Source organism: Hemiscyllium ocellatum, chromosome 1 (genome assembly GCF_020745735.1).
Source record: "Hemiscyllium ocellatum isolate sHemOce1 chromosome 1, sHemOce1.pat.X.cur, whole genome shotgun sequence".
In the NCBI taxonomy this organism is placed as follows: Eukaryota; Metazoa; Chordata; class Chondrichthyes; order Orectolobiformes; family Hemiscylliidae; genus Hemiscyllium; species Hemiscyllium ocellatum.
In genome coordinates this window covers 117,945,322-117,972,477 of record NC_083401.1, presented here as the reverse complement: position 1 = coordinate 117,972,477, position 27,156 = coordinate 117,945,322, and the positions used below count along the sequence as shown (strand labels likewise).

The 27,156-nt window shown below is 38.6% G+C and overlaps 1 protein-coding gene across 3 annotated transcripts in view; it reads right to left on the bottom strand.

Annotated features, from left to right (window-relative positions):
• Positions 1-23,514: 23,514 nt before the first annotated feature.
• Positions 23,515-27,156, bottom strand: part of adgra3 (adhesion G protein-coupled receptor A3) — a 136,023-nt gene continuing 132,381 nt past the window's right edge. For all 3 annotated transcript variants that reach the window (XM_060825273.1, XM_060825282.1, XM_060825291.1), the window contains one exon: positions 23,515-25,515. In XM_060825273.1, the coding sequence (XP_060681256.1) occupies positions 24,255-25,515 (1,261 nt within the window). In that variant the 3' untranslated portion in view covers positions 23,515-24,254. The remainder of the gene's footprint in view (positions 25,516-27,156) is intronic.

Genomic DNA, 27,156 nt, shown 5'->3' with positions numbered 1-27,156 from the left:
CCTTTTGTTTTGGATGGCACTTAGTCCTTTACAGACACTAAAGAAACAGTAATCTTGAGACCAAGGCAAATGTTTCCAACATGTGGGTTCAAATCCCATCCATGAAGTTTGTAATTTTTTAAAAATCTGGATTTCAGCAAAAAATAGCTAATGTTGGTGATTTTTGATTAAATTGTCAGATTGTTGTAAAGCCCATCTGGTTCCTTTGGAGAGGAAATCTTACATTACTTAACCAACGAGGCTTATTTATAACGCCAATCTGATAGCGATGTGGATGACCTGTCTATTAGCTGTTCTTTGAAATGGACCAGAAAGTCATTCAGTTGTTTTCAACAACAGCTTACCAGCACCACCTGAAGGGAAATCAGGGATATCAGGAAGGAAAAAAAAGGACATGAGTAAGGTCGCTGTGAGGTAATAAAGTAAGTATTGCGTGCTTATACCATCTGCAGCTTGTGTACCACAAGATATTGAGGAATGAGGCTGAAGTGGAAGATAATAAGAATTAAAAGGAAAGATACTAGTTTCTGTCTATTCAATCCATTTTCGACCATAACCTCAACAACTGGTAACTGTCATTAGCGTCACATCTTAGAGAAATTATAGATGTATCTGTCCCTCAGACAATATTATTTCCTACTAGTATAGTGTATGTCTTTTTTCCTGTCACCAGACTCCTAAAGAAACTGATGTACTCAAAACCTAGTTGCTATAAGAAACTCGGGACAAAGATAATGTCTTACGCCTGTCCTCACTGAAGAGACAAGCAACCCTGTCAAATCATGGGACTGTTGTAATCAACCAAAATGGAGAAGATTTAATAGGAAAGGCACATAGTGCAATGGAAGACTTCGTCAGCTACATGCAGGGGCAAATTTGAGGTATCAGACAGAGCTCACAAACCTCCAAACCTTCATTGCCTGACTTGCCAAGCACCACCTAACCATTTGGAGCAGTGTTTGCAGATTGCAGTTCTGGTTGGCAAGAAGTAACTGATGAGTGCCAAGGTTCGGTCCTCAGGCCCCAACTATTTACAGTCTGCATTAATGACTTGGTGCATTATAGACAAATTTGCAGAAGACACTAAAGTTGCATGAAAGGAATAAGAAAATTGCAAATGGATATGGATAGATTTAGGTGAATCAACCAAAATTTGGCAGATGGACTTGGAAGGGTTTGGAGGGATGCGGGCCGGGTGCTGGCAGGTGGGACTAGATTGGGTTGGGATATCTGGTAGGTATGGACGAGTTGGACTGAAGGGTCTGTTTCCATGCTGTACATCTCTATGACACTATGGGGTTATTCGTTTTTGACAGAAGAATAAAAAGGCAAATTATTATCTAAATGGAGAGAAACTCCAGAGTGCTTGGGCACAGAAGGATCTGGATGTTCTAATGTGTGAATCGCAGAAAACTAGCATGCAGATCGAGCAGTAATGAGCAGCAAATGAAATATTATTAGCATTTATTACTAAAGGAAGAGTATAAAAGTAATGAAGTGTTGCTGCAATTGTATCAGGTATTAGTCAGATGGTGCCTATTGTGCACGGTCTAGGTCCCCTTATTTGGAGGGATGTAGTTACATGATAGTTCAGAGGAGGTTCACAAGATTAATTGCAGAGGGCTTTGTCTCATGAAGAGAGATTGAGTTGTTTAAAACTATACTCGCTAGCACTTAGCAAAATGAGAGGAGACATTATTGAGGCATTAAAGACGCTTAGAGGATTGACAAAGTAGAGATATGGACAGGACGTTCCCTTTTGTGCAGCAATTTAGAATGAGAGATCGTAGTTTTAGGATAAGTGGTGGCAGATTTTAAATAGAGGAGGCAAAATTGCTTATCTCAAAGTGTCATGAACCTGTGATATTCATTAGCCTGGAGTACAGTGGATGCCAGGACATTGAGTAAATTTGAAGAGGAAGTAGACAGGTTTTTAATAAGTAACAAGGTAAAGGATGATGGAGAGTGGACAAGAAAGTGGAGCTGAGGCCAAGATGAGAGCAGCAATGTTCATATTGAAAAATACAGCAGGCTTGAGGGGCTGAATTGCCTACTACTCCCTGTTCTTATGTAAGTTGCGAGACTTGTATATATTTTATTATAATTTATCTGCAGATTGAATTTTGAAGGAGTATTGTGTGGATTTTAATCTGAGTGTATGATAGGGTTTAATTATCAAGTTGTCAATATTTCTGGAGCCATAGGTTTTTTAATGTAAAAATTGAGAAAGAGAACTCTTGGGCAATTCTGAGAATTTGTTTGTATTATGAGAGTTTGACAAATGGATGGATTAAATATTGAAAAGCATTAGCTTGCTTTCAGTATAGAAGAATGAGTAATTGATCAGCTCTAGATTTGGCATCAGTCTCCCTCATCTTGCCTGTGTCGCACTGCCGAACTCATCAATTGAAATTATTGAACCTAGTGGCTTTGTGCCTCAACTTCTGAGCAGATCGAAAGTTGTTTTGATTTTATTTCGGATTTCCTTGTAAGCTATGAGGATTATTTTTTGTTTTCAGTTCAGGTCTGCCTCAAAACAAAAAAATGAAAGCAGGAATTCCATCAAAGGAGCTTTGTGTATGCTAGATCAAATAAAAATTGAAGTTTCCTTCCCTAACTTACATTTATAAAATAATTGGGATTTTGCAACATTGAGAGTTTGGGGTTGCTGATTTGTATTTTGCCTTCAGCAAGGTATCTTTAATTAATATTGCAAAACTTGATATCCCACATGACATCAGAAACTAGGATGTGGGTAACGTGGTCATGAAAGATCCAACTGACATTTGTTGTTTTAAAAAAAAAGGATGCAGATGCTTAAAAACTAAAACAATCAGAAATTGCTAGAAAATTTCAGCACATCTAGCAGCATCTGTGGAGAGAAAGCAGAGTTAGCATTTCGGGTCCAGTGACCCTTCAGAATTGTCCAGAAGAAAGGTCACTGGATTCAAAACATTAATTCTGCTTTCTCTCCACAGATGTTGCCAGACCAGTTGGCATTTATTACGGTTCACAAATATATGTACAGATGTTGCATTCATGAGCACATCAGTTCCTGAGATAACATTTTGCTGTTCGGTTATAAAGAAGAGCATGTCATCAGCACATGACCTGAGTGAAGATAGAGCTTGAGGCCTTTCTGCCCTCAGGTCACATGCTAGAAAGAATAATGATACTTTTTAAAGGTATGCAAACATACTGACTGTAAGACATAACTTGGCAGTCACTCTTACTGATACTAGCTTTGTATTCCAGGTTTTTAAAATATTTTTAAGCAAACTCAATATGACAAAATGCTATATTTGAACTTCAATTAATTCTTGCAGAGTCGTTACCTCTGATACTGGCTCATTCACAAGTTTTAGATTACTGTACCTTCAAATGTTGAGGAATTGCAGAATTATCCCTAACCACCTTGGCAGAATATTACAATTGTTCTAACAAGCTATTAATAAAGACAGGAAACATTAAATCTTTGGGATTCTCTACACCAGGGGGCTGTGGTTTCTCACTCATTGCATATCTTCATATAAATAGATTGTTTGGTACAAAAAGATTAAGGGATTTGGTGATAATGTGAGAAAGTGAAATGAAGGCTGATCAGTCACGATATGTTTAATGTAGCAGCATAATGAAATGGTTCAAAAACAGATCACCTCCACCTTCCCAACATGAGTTAAAATGGTAACAAATGCTGGTCTTATTCTTTCCTGAGATTGAACAAGCTTTGAATGCTAAATGGTTTATTCCTTAATATTTCATGCTCCTTGCCCTCCTACAATCTACATATGATTGGAGTAACTTCAACCAAGCCAACCAACACATTCCAACCATGTTTCCTAGAAAGGCAATTCATAAGATCAAACTTTATAACCAGCAGAACAAATTACTCTTCTGTTATTAATCGTAAGTTGTATCCTAAATATCAATGGTGACAACATCCATCAGTAGTTCATCAGCATGTTCCTGCAGGTCTCTAGTAAAACACAGTCATAATTTCACAAAAGAGTTGGTGTCACATTATTTCACAAAAGAATTTGTATCACATTATGCAGTAATTCTCTGTTATGGCCTTTTAGCTGATTTGGTACTTGGTCCTTTCATTAAGGTAATTTGTTTCACAAGCGATGAGCTTCCAATTTATATCTGGCAGTGTTCTTTTAATGCTTAAAAAAATTTAAATTTCTAGTACATCATTAACTCCTACAAATTAGGAAGTTCAAGATATCCCTTTTTCTTGTAAACATTTGTAGAAAATAATTTAATTTACTTATTAATTTAGAAAAAGCTTTGTAAACATTGACAAATCTATAATAAGTAAATTTTCTTCTTTTCTATCACTCTCAAACTCTTTTTATTGCAGTAAACAAATTGAGTACAAGGGAAAGAAACAATTACTGCTTTGTCATTTTACTACTTCATTGTCATCAACATTCAGAGAAAAATAAACACTAAATGTCTAAAACTTTAAAATGTTTGCTATTTGTTTTTGAAAATAATTAATTTAAGCAAATGCTGAAGTTGATTTGAGGATGAAAGCATTGAGTAATTGTATATAATGAAGCAGAAAAAAATAAATTGTTTTTGTTGCATGAAGTAGGTAACAATTTTTAAGCCTTAGTCATAAAACTAGATGACATTTTCTGAAGAAAGCAAATTAAGTTCATTATCTTCCAATGACAAGATTATTTAATTATCATGCCATACTTCCAAGCTAATACTGCAATTTAAATGTTTCATCATCTTTAAACTATTACTTCAATGAAGCATATTTCACACTTGCCAGAACAATTTAAATCTTTCTGGTGCTCACAAAACAATTACCAATCTATATTTTACACTGACATGTTACACAATATGGATCTGATTTTGCTCACTTTACAGTCCTTGCCTGATGTGGAATAGTTGGTTTAAAGTGAATTATATGTTGAACAATGGGTATTCAGGTTACTGTTGTCACCTTTTCCATACAATAGACTGAAATTGAGGTTTTTTTTGTGTGCCTAATCTGTGAAATTGCCCTTGTGCAAAATGCAGAAATTGTTCTTTTATTGTCTTAGGAGTGACATCTCTTTAAGAAGCTCAATTTGCAAGTCAGTCAAGGATCTGGACATTAACACATGCCCAGAGGCCATAGGAACTCTGCATGGTATTACCCAAGGCAAAAGCTGTGTGTAGAGATTACTCGATACAATGCTTATTAGTTCAAATATAAATAAATCCACAAGGTATCTTTAAGTACCTCATCTGTGTTATATTTAAGCACATTTCTACATGGTGACAGCAGAGGGACTACTACTAAATGGTGTGCAGTGAACAAAGAACAATACAGCTCAGTCCTCCAAGTCTGTGCCGACACATTTTGCCTTCCATATTAAACTAGGCTCACTTACAGGATCTGTCTCCCTTTATTTCTTTTCTATTCATGTATTCCTCTAGTGTTTCTTGAATACTGCTGTTGTGTCTGCTTCCACCACCACCCCTGGCAGCATGTGCCAGGCACTCACTACCCTTTATGGGAAAATGTGTCTTGCACATCTCTTAAATCTCCCCACCCCGCACCTTGAACATGTGTTCTCTCGTAACTGACCTCACCACCTTGGGGGAAAAAAAAGCCTCTTTGTTTCCACTCTATCCACGCCACTCACAATCTTATAAATTTCTATCAGGTCTGCTCTCAACCTCCTGCGTTCCACTGAAAACAAACCCAGTCTATCTAACTTTTCTTCATAGCTAAAATCTTCCATACCAGGCAACATCCTGGGAAACCTTTTCTGTACCCTCTCCTCATCCTTCTGGTAGTGTGGTGACCAGAACTGTATACAATATTCTAAATGTGGCCTAACTAAAGTTCTATAATGCTGCAGCATAACTTGTCTATCTTTATACTCCATACCCTTCCAAAGTAGGCAAGCCTGCAATAGGCCTTTTTTTTAAAAACTATTTTATCAACCTATGCTACCACCTTCCAAGAACTCTGGACCTGCACACCTAGATCTCTCTGCATGCCAATACTCCTAACGGTTCTTCCATTCACAGTATAACTTCCACCTGTACTTGACCTTCCAAAATGCATCACCTAACATTTGTCTAAATTAAACTCCATCTGCCATTTTTCTGCCCATGGCTCCAACTCGTCTGTATCCTTTGACAATCCTTCTCACTATACACAACTCCACTAAACTTTTTATTATTTGCAAATTTACTAATTACACCAGCTATGTTTTCATCCAAATTGTTTATGTAGATCACAAACAGTAGAGTTCCAGCACCGATCCCTGTGGAACACCATGAGTTAAAACCCTTGTTATGGACCAGGCCAGACCCCTCAAAACCTTTTAAGAAGGTAGCCCAGACCCTAACTTTGCTTGTTGCTTTAAGCAGATGTGAAATGGATATTCCAGGAGAAAATGAGCTGGTCAAACCACTTAGCTTTAAACAAAACACAATTTATTTACAAGATCACCAAATGAAACAAAGAGCAGAAAACAGAATACCAAATACGTTATCCTATCCGAAAGCTCAACAGATCATCCCACTTCATGACGATGTTCCAAAATACTTGCAACAATCCCCATAAACACCGTTTGGCAAAATAGGTAAAATCAAAAACAAGTTCTTACAGGATAGAAGTCAGAGAGAAAGAGAACTAGCCAGGACCTGCTTCTACTAGCCTTTCTTCACTACTGCTTTAAAAAAAAACCAAACCAGAGAAAAGCTGAGCTTGGACAATTGGCCACTTCCCTTGCATTGTACATAGTTTTATTTAATTTAAAAGTCTTCTGTCTGTTAGCTATAAAGAAATTGGCCCTAAAACCCATCCATATTCAGACTTTTTGGAATCTAGGTTCTTAGTACCTCTTGAAGGAAAAAGCAACGACAACCTAAAGTTGTTAAAGGAACAGCATCATAAGCCCATTCCAAAAAGCATCCTTCCACCACTAACCTCTGTCTCCCATGACTCAACCAGTTCTGTATCCATCTTGCCAGCTCACCCCTGATACTATGTGATTTCACCTTTTGTATAAGTCTGCCGCAAGGGACCTGATCAAAGGCTTTACTGAAGTCTATGTAGACAACATTAACCACTTTTCTCTCAATCATCTTTGTCATCTCCTCAAAAAATTCGATCAAGTTAGTGAGGCATGACCTCTCCTGCACAAATCCATGCTGTCTGTCACTAATCAGTCCTTTTGCTTCTAAATGCATATCGATCTTTTCACTGAGAAGTTTTTGAAATAATTTCTCTACCATTGACGTGAGGCTCACAGGTCTATAATTTCCTGGATTACCCATTTTTAATGAATAGGGCAATGTTAACTATTCTCCAGCCCTTTGCAACCTCACTTGTAATTGTTCTTTTCCAAGTTAAAAGAAAACAAATAAGGAGGCAATACTAACTTGAAAGTAGAAGGCAAAATCGAAGCACCACATAAGATATAACACAAATAACCAGTGGCTATGAATCACAACATTTGTGATAACCAATGAGTTCACTGAGGTACTCATTGCAATGGAAATGACCAAGAATACCCACACTAAGTCAGTCGAGGATTTGCAACAAATGTCCTTGGATACCAGATGTTTCAAAGGAAATGTTGTATTTCACCTCCGAGAAGATGCAATATCATTGATAAATCCTCCCAGAAAGTATACCATTCACGCGCAAGAACAGCATAAGTGTGAATTGCAATACGTGAAACTGTCCTAATCTGGACAAATGATGGAGTATTTCAACAGCTTCCTGATTTAGGCCCTTTCAATGATATAAGCTTTAAGTCGTCAGGAAATTAGTTTCTCATCTCAGAATTCCCAATCTCTTTTAGACACATTATTTATATGGCTGGTCCAGTTAAATTTCTGGACAATAATAATCACTAAAGATATCAGTGTTGTCAAATTTACCTACAGCAATGCTGTTGTATGTTAGGGGAGACGGTCAGCTTCTCTTTGTTGTAGATTATTATTGCCTGCAACTTCTAATCCTCACAGAATAATGCGAAGTGATGACAATGTAGTCAGTATAAAGGAGATGTAGGACTGTTGTAATGCAACAGGTAGCATCTCTACCTCTGAGTCAAGAGACCTGGGTTCAAGTTCCACCTGTTGCAGATCGGGAGAATAACATATGTATAGGTTGCAAAAAAAAATCTGCTATAAAAGAAGGAAAATTTGATATTGTCTTTTTAATTCACTGGCACCTCTGTGGCATTAAAGTTAATGCCACTTATCAGTCCTCACCTGGCTGTCATACACATCGTTGTGCATATGGATAGGCTTCAGTATCTGAGGAGTTGCAAACAATTGAATTCTGTATCATCATTAATAAACACTATCATTTCTGATCTAATATTAGAGAAAAGGCCATGGTTGAAACAGCTGAAAATCACTGCCTCTTGGATATTGCCATGAAGAATTCCTGCAGTGATGTTCTGAGGCTGAGATTATCGGCATTTAATAACCACAACTGTGGATGTACTAGGTATATCTTTAACCAATCAAAAGCTTACTCACATATTCTCATTTGGTTAAATTTTAGTACAGCAGTCACTTCTACCTTTGGAGTTCATTTCTTTTGTCCATATTTGAACCAAGGCTCTAATGGGGTCTGCAGCTCAGTGACCTTACTGGAATTAAAACTGACCATCTTTGGACAAATTGTTGCTGAGTAAGCGCTATTTGAAATCGCCCGCTTCTGACTGATGAGGCAACAATTGGACAGATTATGTTTATCTTCTGCATAATGGGTAAGACATGGAGTGGCACCAGAGCACTGCAGCAGCTGAGGGCCTGGAATGGAGCAGATGGCTGGTGTTCAGTGGGCCCTGAGCAGAGCTGGGTGGCTGGCAGTCAGTGGACTGGAGCCCGGAGCTGGCAGCCTTTCACGGTTAGGGTTGGCCCAGTGTGGGGGAAACTGAGACCACTTGTGGAAAGCCTGCATTGTGGAGTGAGAGCAGGCCATGGAAGGACTGGAATGTCTATTTTTTAAACTTTGCTCATGGTATAAATTATGAAAATAAATAAATAATGTAATGCAGAACTTTTAGCTTTTTTCTTTATTTTTCTAAATTGGTACCAAATCTATTTTTGTACCTAAGATATTGCCAATGTGGCAACATTGTACAATTTTCACTGTACTCCTGTACTTCTCTCTTTCGGCAATTTCCCACATTGTCAGTACTGGACAATCTTGGCTAAGGGCACAGTACATGTCAGCTATAGAACATTACAGTGCAGTACGGCCCTTCAACCCTGATGTTGCGCTAACCTGTGGAACCAATCTGTAGCCCATCTAACGTATACTATTTCATTCCTGTCCATATGCTTATCCAATGACCATTTAAATGCCCTTAAAGTTAGCAAATCTACTATTGTTGCAGGCAGTGCATTCCATGCCCCTATTATTCTCTGAGTAAAGAAACTACCTCTGGCATCTATCCTATATCTATCACCCCTCAATTTAAAGCTATGTCCCCTCATGGCAGCCATCGCCATCTGAGGGAAAAGGCTCTCATTGTCCAACCTCTCTAATAATTGGAATGGTGTTGGGTCCACAGCTTTTGCTGCATCCAGGGCGGCACGGTGGCTCAGTGGTTAGCACTGCTGCCTCACAGAGCCAGGGACCCGGGTTCAACTCCTGCCTCGGCAACTGTCTGTGTGGAGTTTGCACATCCTCCCCCTGTCTGCGTGGGTTTCCTCTGGGTGTTCCACTTTTCTCCCACAGTCCAAAGATGTTCAGGTCAGGTGAATTGGCCATGCTAAATTGCCCGTTGTGTTAGGTGCATTAGTCAGGGGTGAATGTACGGGAATGGGTCCGAGTGGGTTGCTCTTCAGAGGGTTGGTGTGGACTTGTTGGGCCAAAGGGCCTCTTTCCACACTAGTGAATCTAATCTAATCTAATCTAATCAGTACCTTACACAACAGCAGAAGTGGTGGAGAGTGAATCACATTGTTTGTAGAGTGGTATCTGTGTTGGTGGGAACCTCCTAACTTTTGACCTGCTGTCACCACAGCTTTGTGGTCAGTCTAGTTAGGTTTTAATTAATGATAATTTCCAGGAAGTTGATGCCAGAGGTTTCAGTGATAATAATGTAATTGAACATCAATGGGAGATAATTAGATTTTGTTTTGTGGCAAAAATCATTTCCTGGCAATTACTCAATGGGATCACTACTTGCGGCTTATCAGCTGTTATGAGGTGAGAGATGTTGTGGTTATTTTTTTTCCCCTTTCTCCTCGCCTCTTGGATGATCACAAGACATACTTTTTTAAAAGGTGTGTTTCAAATGTTTTTCCTGTTGTGACTTTAAAGAATAGACACAGAACAGACTGTCTGTCTGGTGTTGTAAATAAAAGGGTATAAGTTTCCTTACAAAACACTCAAAATACAAATTAAATAAAAAAACAACCACAGCACATGACCAGAAACAATTAAACAAAGATTAGATTAAGTCTAGAGTCAAAACATTCAATTAGGTTATTAACAGACAACGGGAAAAAATATCATATAAGTTCTTATCAGTCCTTTAAGAAGGGAAGCATTTCAGGCCTCAGGGCTTTTCTCTCATGGTTCTGAGGATAAAAATGGAAGTTTCTGGGCTTCCAAAGTGTCGCTAAGTTTCTATGGAAAAATAGTATATCGTTTTGGTGTAAATACACATTAACTCTAATGCTCACTGAATGAATTGACTTTCAGCTAAGCCAGGGTTCCTTTCTTCTTGCTGGAAGGTAATGATCTCTCTGCACTGGGTGGTTGCAGACTAACTTATTGACTTGGAAGACTGACAGCACTCTGTCCTTAGGACAATAAGCTTTGCTATCTCAAGTTAGTTTCCATGATGTGATCACAAAATCAGTACATCCATTATTCACACAAATGATCCATTAGATCATGTTGCGGCTGTACAGGACATTGGTTAGGCCACTTTTGGAATATTGTGTGCAATTCTGGTCTACTTCCCATCAGAAGGATGTTGTGAAACTTGAAAGGGTTCAGAAAAGGTTTACAAGGATGTTGCCAGGGTTGGAGGATTTGAGCCATAGGGAGAGGTTGAATAGGCTGGGGCTGTTTTCCCTGGAGCGACGGAGGCTGAGGGGTGACCTTATAGAAGTTTATAAAATCATGAGGGGCATGGATAGGATATATAAATAAGGTCTTTTCACTGCGGGAGTCCAGAACTAGAGGGCATAGGTTTAGGGTGAGAGGGGAAAGATAATAAAAGAGACCTAAGGGGCAACTTTTTCAGGTTGCTGGCAGGTGGGACTAGATTGGGTTGGGATATCTGGTCGGCATGGAGTTAGACCGAAGGGTCTGTTTCTGTGCTGTACATCTCTATGACTCTATATGCGGAATATTTCTCACTATTTAAACTCACATGGCCATCTACATCTCTTGCACGTCTTTCTCTATGTTTGATTTGCATTTTTTTTTCTTTTTCACTACATGATTCCTCTTGCCTTCTAAACTTAACTGAAGGCTCTCTGTATGGATAGTCAGCATTATCACTTGTCTATTCATGGTATGCGTATGTTTTTTTAAGACTCCCTACAGTGTGGAAATAGGCTCTTCTGCTCAACAAGTCTACACCGACCCACCGAAGAGTAACCCACCCAGTCCTATTTCCCTGTGACTAATGCACCTAACTCTATGGGTATTTAGCATGGCCAATTGACCTGACCTGCACATCTTTGGAGTGTGGAAGGAAACCAGAGCACCCGGAGGAAACTCAGGCAGACACGGGAATAACATGCAAACTCCACACAGACAGTCGTCCTAGGCTGGAATTGAACCCGGGTCCCTGGTGCTGTGAGGCAGCAGTGCTAACTGCTGAGCCATCGTGTTCTGGTTACCTCTGTAATATTTTGAGAATATCTTTTCCAATGAGAGGAAATTGTACATCAGAGTGCACAGCCTTGAAATGAACTGATTGACCAGCCTTTCATCTGTTTCTCTGAATTCATATTGGAAGATCTGACAGTTTGATTAAAGACGTGCGCAAAGTTTTTCCATAACTTTGCCTTACTGTTCAAATCATTGCTCGACTATTGAACGAATTTAACCCTCTCCTTACACAGAAGAGAAGCTGACTCCTTTCATCTTCACAAATGACTCTTATTTTTGTGAAACTTCTCAAATGTGTCTATGATATTACAGGCCTCCCATTTCATCATTGGCAGAAGCTGTTTGTTTATTAGTGTGGCATTTTGTTTCCGCACAGTTCACATCTTTTGTCTATCTCCTTCTGGCACTAATTTGGGTTTATTCTCAATCGAATTCATCATTCAATCGATTTAAAATGTGAGAGTTTTACGCTCCGGCACCTGCGGCCATCATATTATTTATTGTTTTATGACAGTTTGAAACAATTACATTTTTCGAACAAGCAGCTGGATATTTTTCTTCATTTATTTCACAGGCATCACCTTGAGCTACTCACTGATGTACTGTTGCTATGCACTTAGTGAAGTACAGCAGCGAATGTAGCAGCTTGTGTACAGATGTCATAAATTATTGGCAAACATGCTCACATATAGAGTCATGAGGTACAGAAAGACCCTTCAATCTGACTCATCCACGTTAACAGACACCCCAATCTGACCTAGTCACATTAACCAGCATTTGGCCTATATCTCTCTAAACTCTTCCTATTCTTATTATCATCCAAATACCTTTTTTAAATGCTGTAAATTGTACCAGCCTCCATCATTTCCTCTGGCAGCTGATTCCATACATACATCACCCTCTGCATGTACAAGTTACCCTTTAGGTCCCTTTCAAATCTTTCCTCTCTTATCCTAAACCTATATTGTCTATTTTTGATCACCTCAACTGTAGGAAAAAGACCTTGGCTATTCACCCCATCCATGCCGCTCATGATTTTATAAACGTCTACAAGGTCACCCATCAGTCTCTCATGCTCCAGGGGGAAAAAAACTGCCAACCTACTCAGCCTCTCCCTATTACTCAAACCCTCCAGTCCTGGAAACATCCTCATAAATCTTTTCTGCAATTTTCATGTTTAACACCTCCTTCTGCTATTATAATGGAGGGAAGGTCATTTAAGTGACTGAAGTTGTGCACAGGACACTACGCTGAGAAACTCCTGCAGAGATGTCCTGGAGCTGACTGACCTCCAACAACCACTATCCGGTAAATCAGATAGGACTCCAAACAGTACAACATTTTCCCCCAGTTGACAAAGACTCTAGTTTTACTAGGGATCCTGGATGCCACACTTGGTCAAATATAGTTTTGTTGTCAGCAATTGGTACTCTCATCAGTTCCATCTTTTTCTAAGATGCAATGTCACAAAATGAACCAGGAGTAATGTGAAAAAATTAAGTGGCAATATACTAAGTTGTATTATTTGCTCATCAAAATCATGCAATTGCAACATGATCAAGCAAATGGTTGCCAAAAATGCAATGATATACTTACTATTTCCCCTCAAGTAGTCTAAGTAGATGTGTTCCCAAGGGCCCTGACGCACATTGCTTTTCTTTGAGAAGGCTAATAATGTGAAGTAGAGTCTGACTAAACTTGCCTGAGTGGATAAATTAAATATTGAGAATTCACATGTTAGTTAAATCAGTCAATACTACCCAAAATCATGTTCCATACAATCATTAAAGTCATATGTAATTTTACAAATCCCATGGCCTCACTGTAACTGTTAATTACATTAATAACTACATTTTATATGGTTGCATTTGTTGCCCATCCATAATTACTCTAGAGTTGAATAACTTGCTGGGCCACTCCAGAGGATATTGCTGTGGTTGAGTTGTGTGAAGACCAAAACAGGTATGATTGGCAGATTTCCTCTCTAAAGGAAATGTGTGAACCAAATATGTTGTTATGACAGTCAGTGGCAGTTGCATGGCATAATTGCTGAGACCCATTTTTCAAATAATAAATCTGACTTGTGGGATTTGAACCCTTCTTCCCAAATTATTTGTCAAGGCCACTGGGTCCAATAAGTTTACCATTACACTAGTTCATTCCCACAAATATGAAAATAGTTGGAGATATAGGCACATACAATGACAGCAGACTAAAACATTTCTTCCCAACCGCTGATTTAGAATTACTTTGATATCACACAGAGAATTCAAGCAAGTACCTCCAAAACAAAAGTTGCAACTCACAACCGTTTCACTTTGCTAATATATCAAAGGAAACAGAGCTAAATAAAAAAACAATTTTAAAATAAATGGACTTCATGAAGTGTCAATAAATTAACATTTCTGGAGTCAAGACTTTTTTCTTGTCTGTTTGGGTTTTCTCAGTTTGGAAATATCACTATTTGAAATAAAAATCCATCTAAACAAATTAAATCTCCTGTCAACTCTATCAAAGTACAAACTTGTATAATGAAAGTTTGTAATACTAAAACTTTATTTTTCATTTGTGAATTGGTATAGATTTTAATGACATTTAAAGACTTACACACCTAATAAAACACAATTGTGTTTGCCAGCCAAGTTAGTCATTCATAATCCATTGCAGACTGACAAAAACAAAAGTTCAATTTGATATGAGGCAGTTATCAGGGTACTTCCAACTTCATTGTTTTGCAAAATACATAACTGGCATTAAACCATGCATTTCTGTCTAAAACATTGTCCATATTGCAAAACATTGTATTAGCAATTACAGAGCTACCTGAGCATTATTGCAAGAAGGCTGAACATCCAATGAAAATTAGGCTTCCAGTCTTCGTTAAATCAAACAAAATAACTTTGGATACTTATGTTTTCTGATTGTCATCAGGTTGTAGTACATTGAAATCATTTACACTTTGCAATTATACTTTAGATTAAGTTGTAACTCTCAAATTTCAGGAGTATTCTCAATAACCTTGCTGATGCCTAACGCAGATTCTTCTTATTGATTTACTGTGGTGAACTGAACATCTTCATTATGAACTTGGTCATCAAGCCATTTCTATGACATTTATGTGACTTCTCAGATCCATACATGACTGTGAAAAGCTGTCTTTCTAAGTTGGGTTTTCTAATCTCAGTTGAGGTTAGAGCTTTGGAAGTGAATCATATTTGTTTTCCTTCACATAATTGCTCCAAGTAATTGAGTCCATAGAATTGTCATAGTATGGAAACAGGCCATTCAGCCCAACAAGTCCAGACCAATCCTTCAAAGACCTATCCCCTTACCTATCCCTTTAACCCTGTTTCCCATGGCTAATGCAGCTAGCCTACACATTGCTGAGCAGGACAGTCAATTTAACATAGCCACCTAACTTGCACTCATTATGTGGAATCTTTTAAGGCAATTGCTGACTATGGCAAGAAATCAGAGAATCCTGTGAGGTGTCCAGTTATTCTCGACATCAGGAGCAACAAGTTGCATTTTCCCCCAGGTTACAAAATGCAATTCTCATTTAAAGAAAGGAGAGATGGCTATTAGTGTAACTTTAGCTCATTATCACACTCATTAACACTGAGGGCCGAATCTTACATTCTCTTAGCTACGTCCCAATTGTGTTCGTTTTTGAGGGTTTCTTCACCGTGAGGCTCAGAAATGTTCTCATTGTATTTCACCAAACTTGCCTCATTAATCACCTACCATGGTCTGATGGTGCCTCTTGTCTCATCTTGCCAGGCATCGTTTCACCACTCAGCAGATATTCACAAAAAGACTGGCGTTCCTTGTCTCCCCATTATCTAAAAAGACTGCTGTGTACCCTGGATGTGCATTAGCATTCTAAAGCTGCTGTGTGTGTTGACAGAAGCAATGTGCTGTTTCCAAAGGCCCAGCAAACTGGGCCTAGACGGTCTACTTCTATGCCTACTCTCTGTGTAAGTATAGCAACTATTTCTAACTATGGTCTCCATATTTAACAATAGGATGAGCTTCCAACTACATACTCACATCAGTATCATTATCTATTTCCACTTCCATAGCTTTGCCCTTGCCATGCTAACCCTTGTGCATGCTTTCCATTACCCCTTGAGTTGATCATTTCTACGTTCTGCTGGTCACCTATATAATCTTTGTAATCTTAAACTCATCTGCAACCTTGCTGCTAATGACCCAACTAGTACTGTTCATAAAATGCATAATCAAAGTAGAGTTAAGTCACTGCTATTCCCATTGCAAGTGCTAGAATAGGAACATCATTCAAAATGATCGTCAATTAAAGGAGACAGCTGTTGTAATCAACTGGACAGCAATTAAACAGTATCATTAAGTGATCTTCATTATATTGTTTTTAAAATGCATGAATGCATTTTTCCACTCAATAGTCTTTGTCTATAGTTACAAAAGAACAAAGATTGAATGATTTCAAACGCTCTGTTGTTTTCTCCACTGCACCTATATCCACCAAATCAAATCCGTGTGGATAGAACCTAGAGACTGAAACAGGAGGCAGATGTAACCAACTGCATATCTTGCTTTCAGATTTAACTGTTTCTGATTACTAAATCCATCTTGCCTTAAAATGGTACATATTAGGTACAGAACAGTAAGGAATGATTGCATAAAGAGGATGCAGATTCAACTGCCTTTTCTGAATTGATCTACCTTGGTTTGCCATTTTATACCCAATCATTTTAAAGGATTTATTGAATTTTGATGCTGCAAAGATCCCCAGTTATTATCCCAAATAATGGTAATATGGACAAATCCAATCACTGGCTTGATAGACCATAAATATTATTTTTTTTGTCGGCCAATTACTGAACAGATTCACAAGAGGCTACCAACGTACAGGCCAGATGTGACATTAAAGTCTCTGGGTTGCAAAACTCAATCAATAATGGCACACTGTTCGGTTATTTAAAGTCACGTGATTTGCTGATAATACCATTTTAAAACTCATTTTATAAAGATGTCAGAAAGTTATTTTGAACCAAACTCAAACCTCCATGAGACTGAATATTGCAATCTATTTTCCTGCACTTTATAGTCAGCTTTCTGAATAATAAGGTGCTAAGAATTTACTCCATTTAAGAAGAGATTGCCATAGATTTATAAGAACCTATGTAGAGATTGTTCCAGTCAGGGAAGATTTCAGAATTATAGTTTCTGGCTGATCATGTAAAGTCTTTTTAAAATATTTTTATTCACAACTTTAGACAGTAATGAACATTTTTGATTTAAAATGCTATGGCAGCACTTCAAGCATGTATGTAGAACATAGAACAATACAGTGCAGAAAAGGCCCCTTGGCCCTCGATGTTGCATCAACCCGTGGACTATTCTCAGCTCGTCCCCCTACACTATCCCATCACCATCCATGTGCTCATCCAAGGATTGTTTAAATCTCCCTAATGAAGCTGAGATAACTACATTGACAGGTAGGGCATTCCACTCTCTGAGTAAAGAACCTGCCTCTGATATTTGCCTTAAATCTATCACCCCTCAATTTGTAGTTATACCCCCTCGTACAAGCTGATGTCATCATCCTAGGAAAAAGACTTTCACTGTCTATCCTATCTAACCCTCTGAACATCTTGTATGTCTGTCTCAGAAAATGAGTACATTCTCTCTCAATCAAGAATATTAGGCCTTTTCGTTAATCCATGTTAACACAACTTGAGGATTTAAAAAGACAATGGTCATAGACTTCAGAAACACCAAGCTCATCAATTGCATGAAGTAGTGATCAATATTTGCTATATTACAGTTACAGTGATGAGAAATGTTCAATCATTTGCAAAGAATCAGCTGTGGGTATAATTCAAGAAAGATTGCACCTCTGGCCTTGTCTGCATGGAATTTATGAATCATGGCTACAAAAGTATTTTGAGCACTTCAATTGGTTTCTGTTCCCTTGACCTACAGAAGACGAATCAGCTACCATTCTCACATCTGATCAGCTAATAGAAATTCTATTCATCTCTATTTTGAAATTTTTAATAGTATAAGCTTCAACAGCATTTTGTAGCAAGTAAGTTTCTGATTTTCATGATCCATTTGTAGAATTGTAGAGTCAGTTGTACAGCACGGGAAACAGACCCTTTGGTCCAACTCTTCCAAGCTGACCAGCAATCCTAATTTAATCTGGTTCCATTTGCCAGTATTTGGCCCATATCACTCTAAACCGTTCCTATTCATATGCCCATTCAGATGCCTTTTAAATGTCATATTGCAAAAGCCTTCACTATCTCTTCTGGTAGTTCATTCTATACACACACCACCCGCCATGTGAAAAAGTTCCCCGTAGGTCCCTTTTAAATCTTTCCCCTCTCACTTTAAATTCATGCCTCTAGTTTTAGACTTCCCTACCTTGGCTGTTCACCCTATCCATGGCCCTTATTATTTTATAAACCTCTACAAGTCACCCTCCAGAGAAAATAGCCACAGCTTAAACAGCCTGTCCGTATCAGTCAAACCCTCCAACCCTGGCATTATCCTTATAAATCTTTTCAGAACCCTCGCAAGTTTCACAATATCTTTCCTGTAACAGGGTGACCAGAACTGAATGCAGTATTCCAAAAGTGGCCTAACCAATGTCTGAACAGCAGCAACATGACATCCCAACTTCTATACTCAATGCACTAACCAATAAAGGCAAGAGTACTAAATGCCCTCTTCACTACCCAATCTATCTGCAACTTCACTTGCAAAGAACTATGAACCTGTACCCCAAGGTCTCTGTTCGGCAACAATCCCCAGGACCCTACTATGAAGAGTATAAGTCCTGCTCTGATTTGCCTTTCCAAAATGCAATACCTCATTTATCTAAATTAACTCCATCTGCTCACTGATCAACGTCCCTGCGCATTCAGACACCACCAATTTTCATGTCATCTATAAACTTAATAACCATTCCCCCGATATTGTGAAGGAGTGATTTCTGGTACTGTCCTGAATGGGTTAACTCTAATGTTAAGGTTGTGCTCACTTAACTCCCACAATAAATAGCTTTTCTAGCCAATTAAAGTTTTCAAAATGTGAATTCTATTGGATCATTGCATTAATTTCTGTAATTAAAGAACAACAAACTGTCCTCATCATTTGTATTCTATTTGTAGACCCAGTGATTAAGCTGTACTGCACGCTCTCCAAGGCTAATTCTGCGTATGTTGCAAATTTCAGAACTGAACACGATGCATAAGGATCTAATCAGATCTTTGCCCTGTTATAGCGTAAATTTTCACACTGTTGTGTTCCAGCCTCAATATAAAAGCCAACGTTCTATTTGTTTTTGTAAATTCCTTTGTACATGTAATTTCTGTACTTAAACCCCCAAATCTCTCCCCTCATTCAGAGTTACCAGCTTCTTACCATTTCAAAAATATTCTGAATAAACCACTGGGTTCAAATGAAGGAAACCTTGTGCTTTTCTGTCAAGGCCTAGCTACAGGCCAATTGCGTACACCACTAGTATCATCCTGCCATTCGAAGATAAACTAGCACCATTGCTCTCTGTTGCCTACTTCCCAGTCAATTTCCCATCTTCACTTGTAAGTTGCTTCTCGTGCCATATGCTCCTAATTGTGGCAAGACCCTTGCATAGAATTTTATAGAAAATCTGATGAATATACATAAAAATAACATCTATAGAACTATTAGATATCGAACCGAATCGCAAGTCCCACCACAGAGGTTAGACTAATTGCAATATCATCTTAAAGAGTGGATTAGTATTTACAGTTTTCCATACAGGGGTGAATTCTGGATTTGAACATGTCTTTAAGATTATATTAAAGCATCAATATCTCCACCTACTACTTTTAACAGTCTAGAATGAAAATCATTGTGTCCTAGTTTCTTTAAACACTTTTAATAACATTCGTTCTCCATTACCATGTTTTGAATGCTATTGAATCTAGTCAGTTCCTTTCCTGGATTTAAGATTTCCTTATCTGTCAGATATTTAATCCATATTTTTTAGTCAGAGGTCTACAGCACAGAAAAATGCCCTTCAGTTTATTCAGTCTACACCAGTTGAAAACAGTCCAATTATTCTAATCCATTTTTCAGCATTTAGCCCATAGTCTTGTATGCCTTGGCATCACTATCTAAAGACTTAAATGTTATGAAGGTTTCTGAATCACCCTTTCAGGCAGTAAGTTTCAGATTCTCACCACCCGCTAGGTGAAAAATATAGTTCCTCCTGCACTTTACCTTAAATCTATCCCCCCCGCCTCACTTCCACCTCCCAGTTATTGATCGCTCCATCCCTACCCCTAGACCTGGAGGTCTCTGTTCAAGTCCCACCTGGTCTAAAAGTGTGTCATAACATCTCTGAACAGGTTGAATATAAAATTGGTTAAATAAATAAAGTGTTTAGCTGGAATGAAAACAATTAAGATATCATGATCAAAAAACAAGTAAATGTAGAAAATATGAATTTGAATATGCAACACACATAATGGGAAGACAGAACACTTGGGTTTTGCATTGAGAAAATGTAACAGCTCAAATTTCCTTCCATATTTCATCAGTTAAAGGTCAGAGACAGAAATGATCATAATCAAAGACCATGCAATCCAGAGAGATGAGTATCAATGTTTTAATGCTCCTGTGTGTTTACAAAGGTAATATCATCATCACAAGCAGAGAGAGTAAAAATGATGTAAAGTCCTAGATAAGCAAAACACACTCATGTCAACAGGTAAATGTTCAGTAAAAACATTGTTCAGATTTCCTGCATCAATACTAGGATTGCAACCACCATGAAAATCTGTCGCTGATCTAGGAAACTTTCCAAGATGAGTGTAGCTTCCTTGATTAGTCACCAGACAGTGAACATGGTCAGCAAATAATTTATAAGTGTTCTCAACAAAATAAAAGATTTCAAGGTCCTTCATGGGAACATTATCAAAAAATAAAACTGTCACCCACTCAAAAAGTACTGCCTTAAAGAAAGGAAGAGATTATGGAAGGGATTTACAGAGCATAGGGTCTTGGCTATTTAAGACATAATCACTGCTCCGATATTTACCCATCACCTTAAATATTCCCTCCCTGCCTCTATCACCAATGTGCATTGTCACCAGTGTGCACCATTTACAAAATGCATTGCAACAGTTCATAAAATTTCTTTGACAGAACTTCAACCACCTGTGGCTTCACCTTGGAATGCCAGGACAGCACAGTCATGGAACATCACCATTTGCAAGTTTCCATGCAATTCACACACCAACCTGAGCTAGGACGGTATGTAATTCCATCACTGTAGCAGTCAATATTCTGAAACATGTACCCATACAGCATTATGGATGTACCTGTACCAGATGAGCTGCAGCAATTCAAGAATGCAGTTCACCACTGTCACATGCATGGGCATTAGTCATGGGGAACAGGACTTTGTCAGAGTTAGAATAAGGGCATCAGAGATTTTAACCAGTTTAAGTTAATAGAAGCCAACTAGGAGTACACCTGAGAATAGCAAATCCAATTAAGAGAAATTGGAAAGTTGAGAGGTGTGGAGGATTGAGTATAAGAATTGAAGGAGGGAACCACTGGACACAAAGCAATCAGAGCAGTAGATTCATTGTATATTTTTGGAGTTGCTTCAATGTCTTTTTAATAAAACTGTTAGTAAGTCTTTTGCAATCAAAGCTATAATCCAATTCTGGATCCCAGGTAGCTCCATAAACTTTCAGTGTATCAATTGGTGCACCTGAATTAATCTGCCGGGTTCCTCAGCAGGATCAGGATAGGAATATAGATGTATTTGTCCTTGCTTCAGAAACCTTATGACAATGATCTTTAAAAAAGGGCACAAATAACGAAATTGCATAGTAGCTTAGAGAGAAACTTGTCGATAGTGGTGTTCCAAAATACCTGCTACCCTTGTCATCCTAGATGGTAGTGGTTGTGGGATTGGACAGTGCTGACTCAAGAGGCTTACTGAATTGAGAATAGTATGTAGAACCTGAACCAATACAGAGGAATAAACCTGTGCTTGCAAGTAGACAACTGTTAGTTAACTGAACCTTCCTGAAGACTAAATGAATCCATTGTGGTGATCCAAAAAGGGAATCTGTTTACAAGATTTGGATGCTGCTTGCAAGGCCAGCATTTATCGTTCATCCTTGATCACCCTTGAGAAGATAGTGGTTACTCCTATTCTTAAACTAATAAGTCCATGTGACATCTTGGATCATAGAGCCACTCATATTAAAAACAAAAAAAAGTGAGATAGCTCCAAGTCAAGATGTGGTGTGACTTGTAGATGGTTGAGGTGCAGGATTAAAGTGTTCAAGAAGCCTTGTTGTGTTTCTGCAGTGCATTTCATAATTGCTCAAACTGCTGCTATTGTAAATAGCGGTGAATGGAGTGAATGTTAATGATAAATAGGATGCTAATCAAGTGGGCTGTTTTGGTCAGCATGGTGTTGAGCTTCTTGAATGTTGTTGGAGCTGCACTCAAAGATACAAATGCAGAGTATTCCATCACAATCCCATTTTTTGTCTTGCAGGTAATGGACATGCTTTGGAAAGTCAGGCAAGTACTCACCTCAATGTTCACAACCTCCAACCTGCTTTTGTATTTCTAGGGATGGTCCAGTTCTTTTTCTGGTCAATTCTAACCTTTTGGATGTTGAGGATGGCGCATTCAGTGATGGACATGCCATTAGAATGTCAAGAGGAGATTAAATTTTTACTTGTGGGAGGGAGTCATTGCCTGGCATTTGTGTGGCACAAATATCACTCATCAATCCAACATGTTGCCTGGGTCTTGATGGAAATGATCACGGATTACTTTAGGATCTGAAAAGTTATGAATAATGCTGAAGATGATCACAAGATAGAGGATCAATAATAAGGCAGCTGAAAATGGTTGGGCCTAAGGCACAAACGTGCAGAACTCCTACAGTGATGTCCTGAGACTGGGATGATTTGTATCTAAACTTCAACCATCTTCCTCTGTGCCAAGTTTGACTCTAAGCAGTACAGTGTTTACTCCTGGATTCTCAAGGATTTCAATTATGGTGCTGCTTTACCAGCCATGAGGGAGGTTATGGCTTTTATAACTTTTTTTCAGACAGATAACGAAATTAATTCATTTAAAAAAAAACGTTCAGCCTTGTTGAAATGGCATTTAATCAAAGAATCATTGAATCTCTACAGGGTCATCGAGTCTATATCAACCTACCTCTCTACCCTAACCCTGTGACACAGCTTTTCCCATGGCTTATCCACTTAACCTGCATATTCCTGCATGCTATGGGCAATTTAGCATGGCCAATCCACCTAACCTGTACATCCTTGGATTGTGGGAAGAAACCCATGCAGACATGGGGAGAATGTGCAAACTCCACACAGAAAATCACCCAAGGCTGGAAAAGAACCCAGGTCCCTGAGGCTGAGGCGCTAATCATTGTGCCACTCCCATTGGTTCAGGTTGTCTGAAATAATATTTGGTGAGGAAAGCAAATTTCTTTGCTACATTTCATTAAGTTTCAGTTCTAAAATTCAAAAAAAGCATTCAAAAGAGAAAACATTTGATAGTTAAGAGTTAAACCTTAAAAATAAAATACAAGAGAGCCAGGTAATCTGAAACAAAGCCAAAATGGTGGATAAACTCAGCAGGTCTGGCAGCATCTGTGGAGAAACAGTTAAATGTTGAATCTTGTTTAAACCTGGGACAGTCAGGAGTCGAACAGTGGCTGTAACAGCTCTAATACAAAAAGTATGCATAAAGAAGATTTGGCCTGAATGGAAAGATGCTGTCACTCCCAACTCCCCACTCAGATTCTTGATCTCAGCAATTATCAATACAGAGATCCAGGCAGAGGTACAGACTTCCAACTGACTTGAGAGACAGAGGTGAAAGAGAACATGAGCATCGCTTTACCAAAATGCACCTGTAATATTACAAAGAGAGGAAAGCAACAAAACTAAAATGCAGAATTTATTCAAATTTCTTAAAGATGCTATAACTCTTCCACTCCTGTCACAAGGCAAACCTTTTATTATGTAAAAAAATTACAATTCCAGGCGTAGATATGATCCAATACGGAGCTCAATTTTTCATGCAATTGTATGGATAGGTTTAAGAACATCCAGCACTGTGCAAAAAAACATGTCTAAACACTACCAAAATAGAAATGGTGGAATTGCTCTCTTTATGTTTTCACGCAATGTTTGGGAAATTTGCGTCCTTTAAAAAAGTATAAAACAAGAAAATTAAAGCTTCACATATCAGATAGTAGATTGTACCTTTTTTTACACAATGTAGAACAATTTTGTAAACATTTTGTACAATAAATTTAGCTTAAAAGGAATGCATGTCACAGTTTCTTTTGGAAAAGCGGTTTTTTTTTTGCAAACTACACAGTAGTTTCATTTCTCCAAAATCCAGTTCGAATGTTTCCTGTGCTGTCTGCATTTAGCAAAGGAACATCTAGGCCATTGCCTTTCAGCAGTCCATTTTGACTTGCCAAATTAAGGCCATAAGATTTGTGGTTCTCAAGTTCAACCACTATGGGCTGTTGCAGACTGTCCTTACTGCTACTTACTCCATCTTTTGCTACATTTTGATTGCATTGAGTCAGTGTATAACTGACATCACTACTGTCAGGTTGGCTGTGGCTTTGATGCCGTTCTCTAAGAGCAGATCGAGACCTTCTACTCCCATGATGACTCTCATGGTTACTGTGCCTACTCCTTGGCTGGTTATTGTGCACGCTTCCTTCTACGCTTGTCGGCACATCATATGCATACTCTCTTAGCACAGTCAGTCTGCTGTGTCGATGTGCTTGATGTGCCCGAGTCCGGTTTTTATGATGCCTGCTAACTTGTCCATTTGAGCGGTATGGCACTTCAACAGGAGCCACATGCATTTTCAGATCGTTGTCCATTGAATGTTCAGTGAGGCTGTTGTCAAGCTGTGTTGATATGTTACTTGACAAAGGAACAATTTGGTTTTGTACTGCTGCAACATGAAGATTAGTCAGCTTACATCCTGAGAAGAGTTTGTTATTACTGGAAGCAGTTTTATTTGTACAAGAGGACTCCGCACTACTGTTGGTAAGTTTTGGGGTTTCTCTACTGGCATGACTTGAATCCACAGGCTGAACATTAACTTGCATGGAGTACGTACTCCGACCTGGACAGCATGTTGTCATCCAACATAAGCGTACATCTTCTCTGCCAATACAATGATGAAGGATAAGAAATGCAGCTAGGCTCAAAGCTGTAGCCCCAAACAGACAACTAAAAATTAGGTCCATAGGATAGTACTGGGAAACTGCTAGTGCACCAGATACCCACAGGGCAATATACATAAACAAAGACAAACTCGTACCAAGCAATTGAGCTTGAAATGTATGTTCATTCTCTAATGCCAAGGATGAGACAACGGAACAATTTGCCTGTGACGTTGAGGTTGAATCATTAACATGAGCCTCTCCATGATCTGTGCTTGCCAAACGCTGGTGTTCTTCTGCTGCTTCCTTCAGTTCATATCTTCGCTCTGGATGCTGTTTAAGCTGCACAAATATGCTTAAAAAATAAATGCAGTTCACGAAGATGATAAAGCCTACAGGTCCATAAAACGCCCCTAAACTTGGTTCCCAAGCCATCCAACAGCTGAAAGACAAACATTATAAATTATTCCATTAGAATAGGCGTCTGGAGCAGTTCAACTCAAACTTATTATAACTCGTAGTTCAATAAAAAAAAATTTAGATTAACTTGCACTACCAAAGAGAACCAAAATCATAGTCTAAGATTCTCAAAGTCAAGAAATTCAGTATTTTAAAACAACATAAATAACAGAAATTTGACTTTGGTTTGTCTTGTGTCAATTTTTCAGAAGATGGCGTTTTAGTAAAAACACTGTTTTCCAAAAAAAGGTCACCTCTTAACAAATCAAATTTTGTACATGAAAAATCTTGTAGAGGTGGGAAACATTTGAATGAAGATGGAACTGAGGGATTTAAAAAACATAACTGGCCCTAATTTTTTTTTTGATTTGATAATGCACCCATGTGATTACTCTTGTCAAGCAAAATAATCGCACAATAAGTTGCATGTCAAAACATGATCCATCTGTGGACTTCAGAATGGAGGCACATCATGGTGCCTTTATCTTTATCTTTGCCAACCTGTGATTCAGAATGGAGTCTTGAGGCAAGAGTTATTTTGTCTGAGCAATCAGTATTGTACCTATTAGTACCACAGGACTGGAGGATTGCAAATGTTGTGCCCTTGTTCAAGAAGGGCAGTAGAGATGACCCAGGTAATTATAGACCAGTGAGCCTTACGTCTGTTGTAGGAAAGGTTTTGGAAAGGATTATAAGAGATAAGATTTATAATCGTCTAGCAAGCAACAATTTGATTTCAGATAGTCAACATGGTTTCGTCAAGGGCAGATCATGTCTCACAAACCTCAGAGTTTTTTGAGAAGGCGACCAAACCTGTAGATGAGGGTAGGGCAGTTAACGTGGTACATATGGACTTCAGTAAAGGCTTTGATAAGGTTCCACATGGTAGGCTGTTGGAGAAAATGCAGAGTCATGGAATTGAGGGTGATTTAGCAGTTTGGATTAGAAACTGGCTTTCTGAAAGAAGGCAGTGAGTGGTGATTGATGGAAGATATTCAGCCTGGAGTCTGGTTACTAGTGGTATGCCACAAGGATCTGTTTTGGGACCATATTTGTTCGTCATTTTTATAAATGACGTAGACGCAGGCATAGGTGGATGAATTAGTAAATTTGCAGACCACACTAAAGTCAGTGGAGTAGTGGACAGTTTGGAAGAATGTAGCAGTTTGCAGGGAGACTTGGATAAACTGCATAATTGGGCTGAGAGGTGGCTAATGGAGTTCAGTGCAACTAAATATGAGGTGATGCACTTTGGGAAGAATAACAGGAAGGCAGAGTACTGGGTCAATGGAAAGATTCTTGGTAGTGTGGATGTGCAGAGTCCATGTACATAAGATCCCTGAAAGTAGCTACCCAGGTTGATCGTGCTGTTAAGGCAGCATATGGTGTGTTAGGTTTCATTCGTAGAGAGATTGAGTTCTGGAGTCACAATATCATGCTGCAATTATACAAAACGCTAGTGCGGCCACACTTGGAATATTGTGTACAGTTCTGGTAGCCATATTTTGGGAAGGATGTGGAAGCACTGGAAAAGGTGCAGAGGATGTTTCCTGGTCTGGAGGGAAGGCTGAGAGACTTGGGTCTGTTCTCTTTAGAAAGGCGGTGGCTAAAAGGGGATTTGATA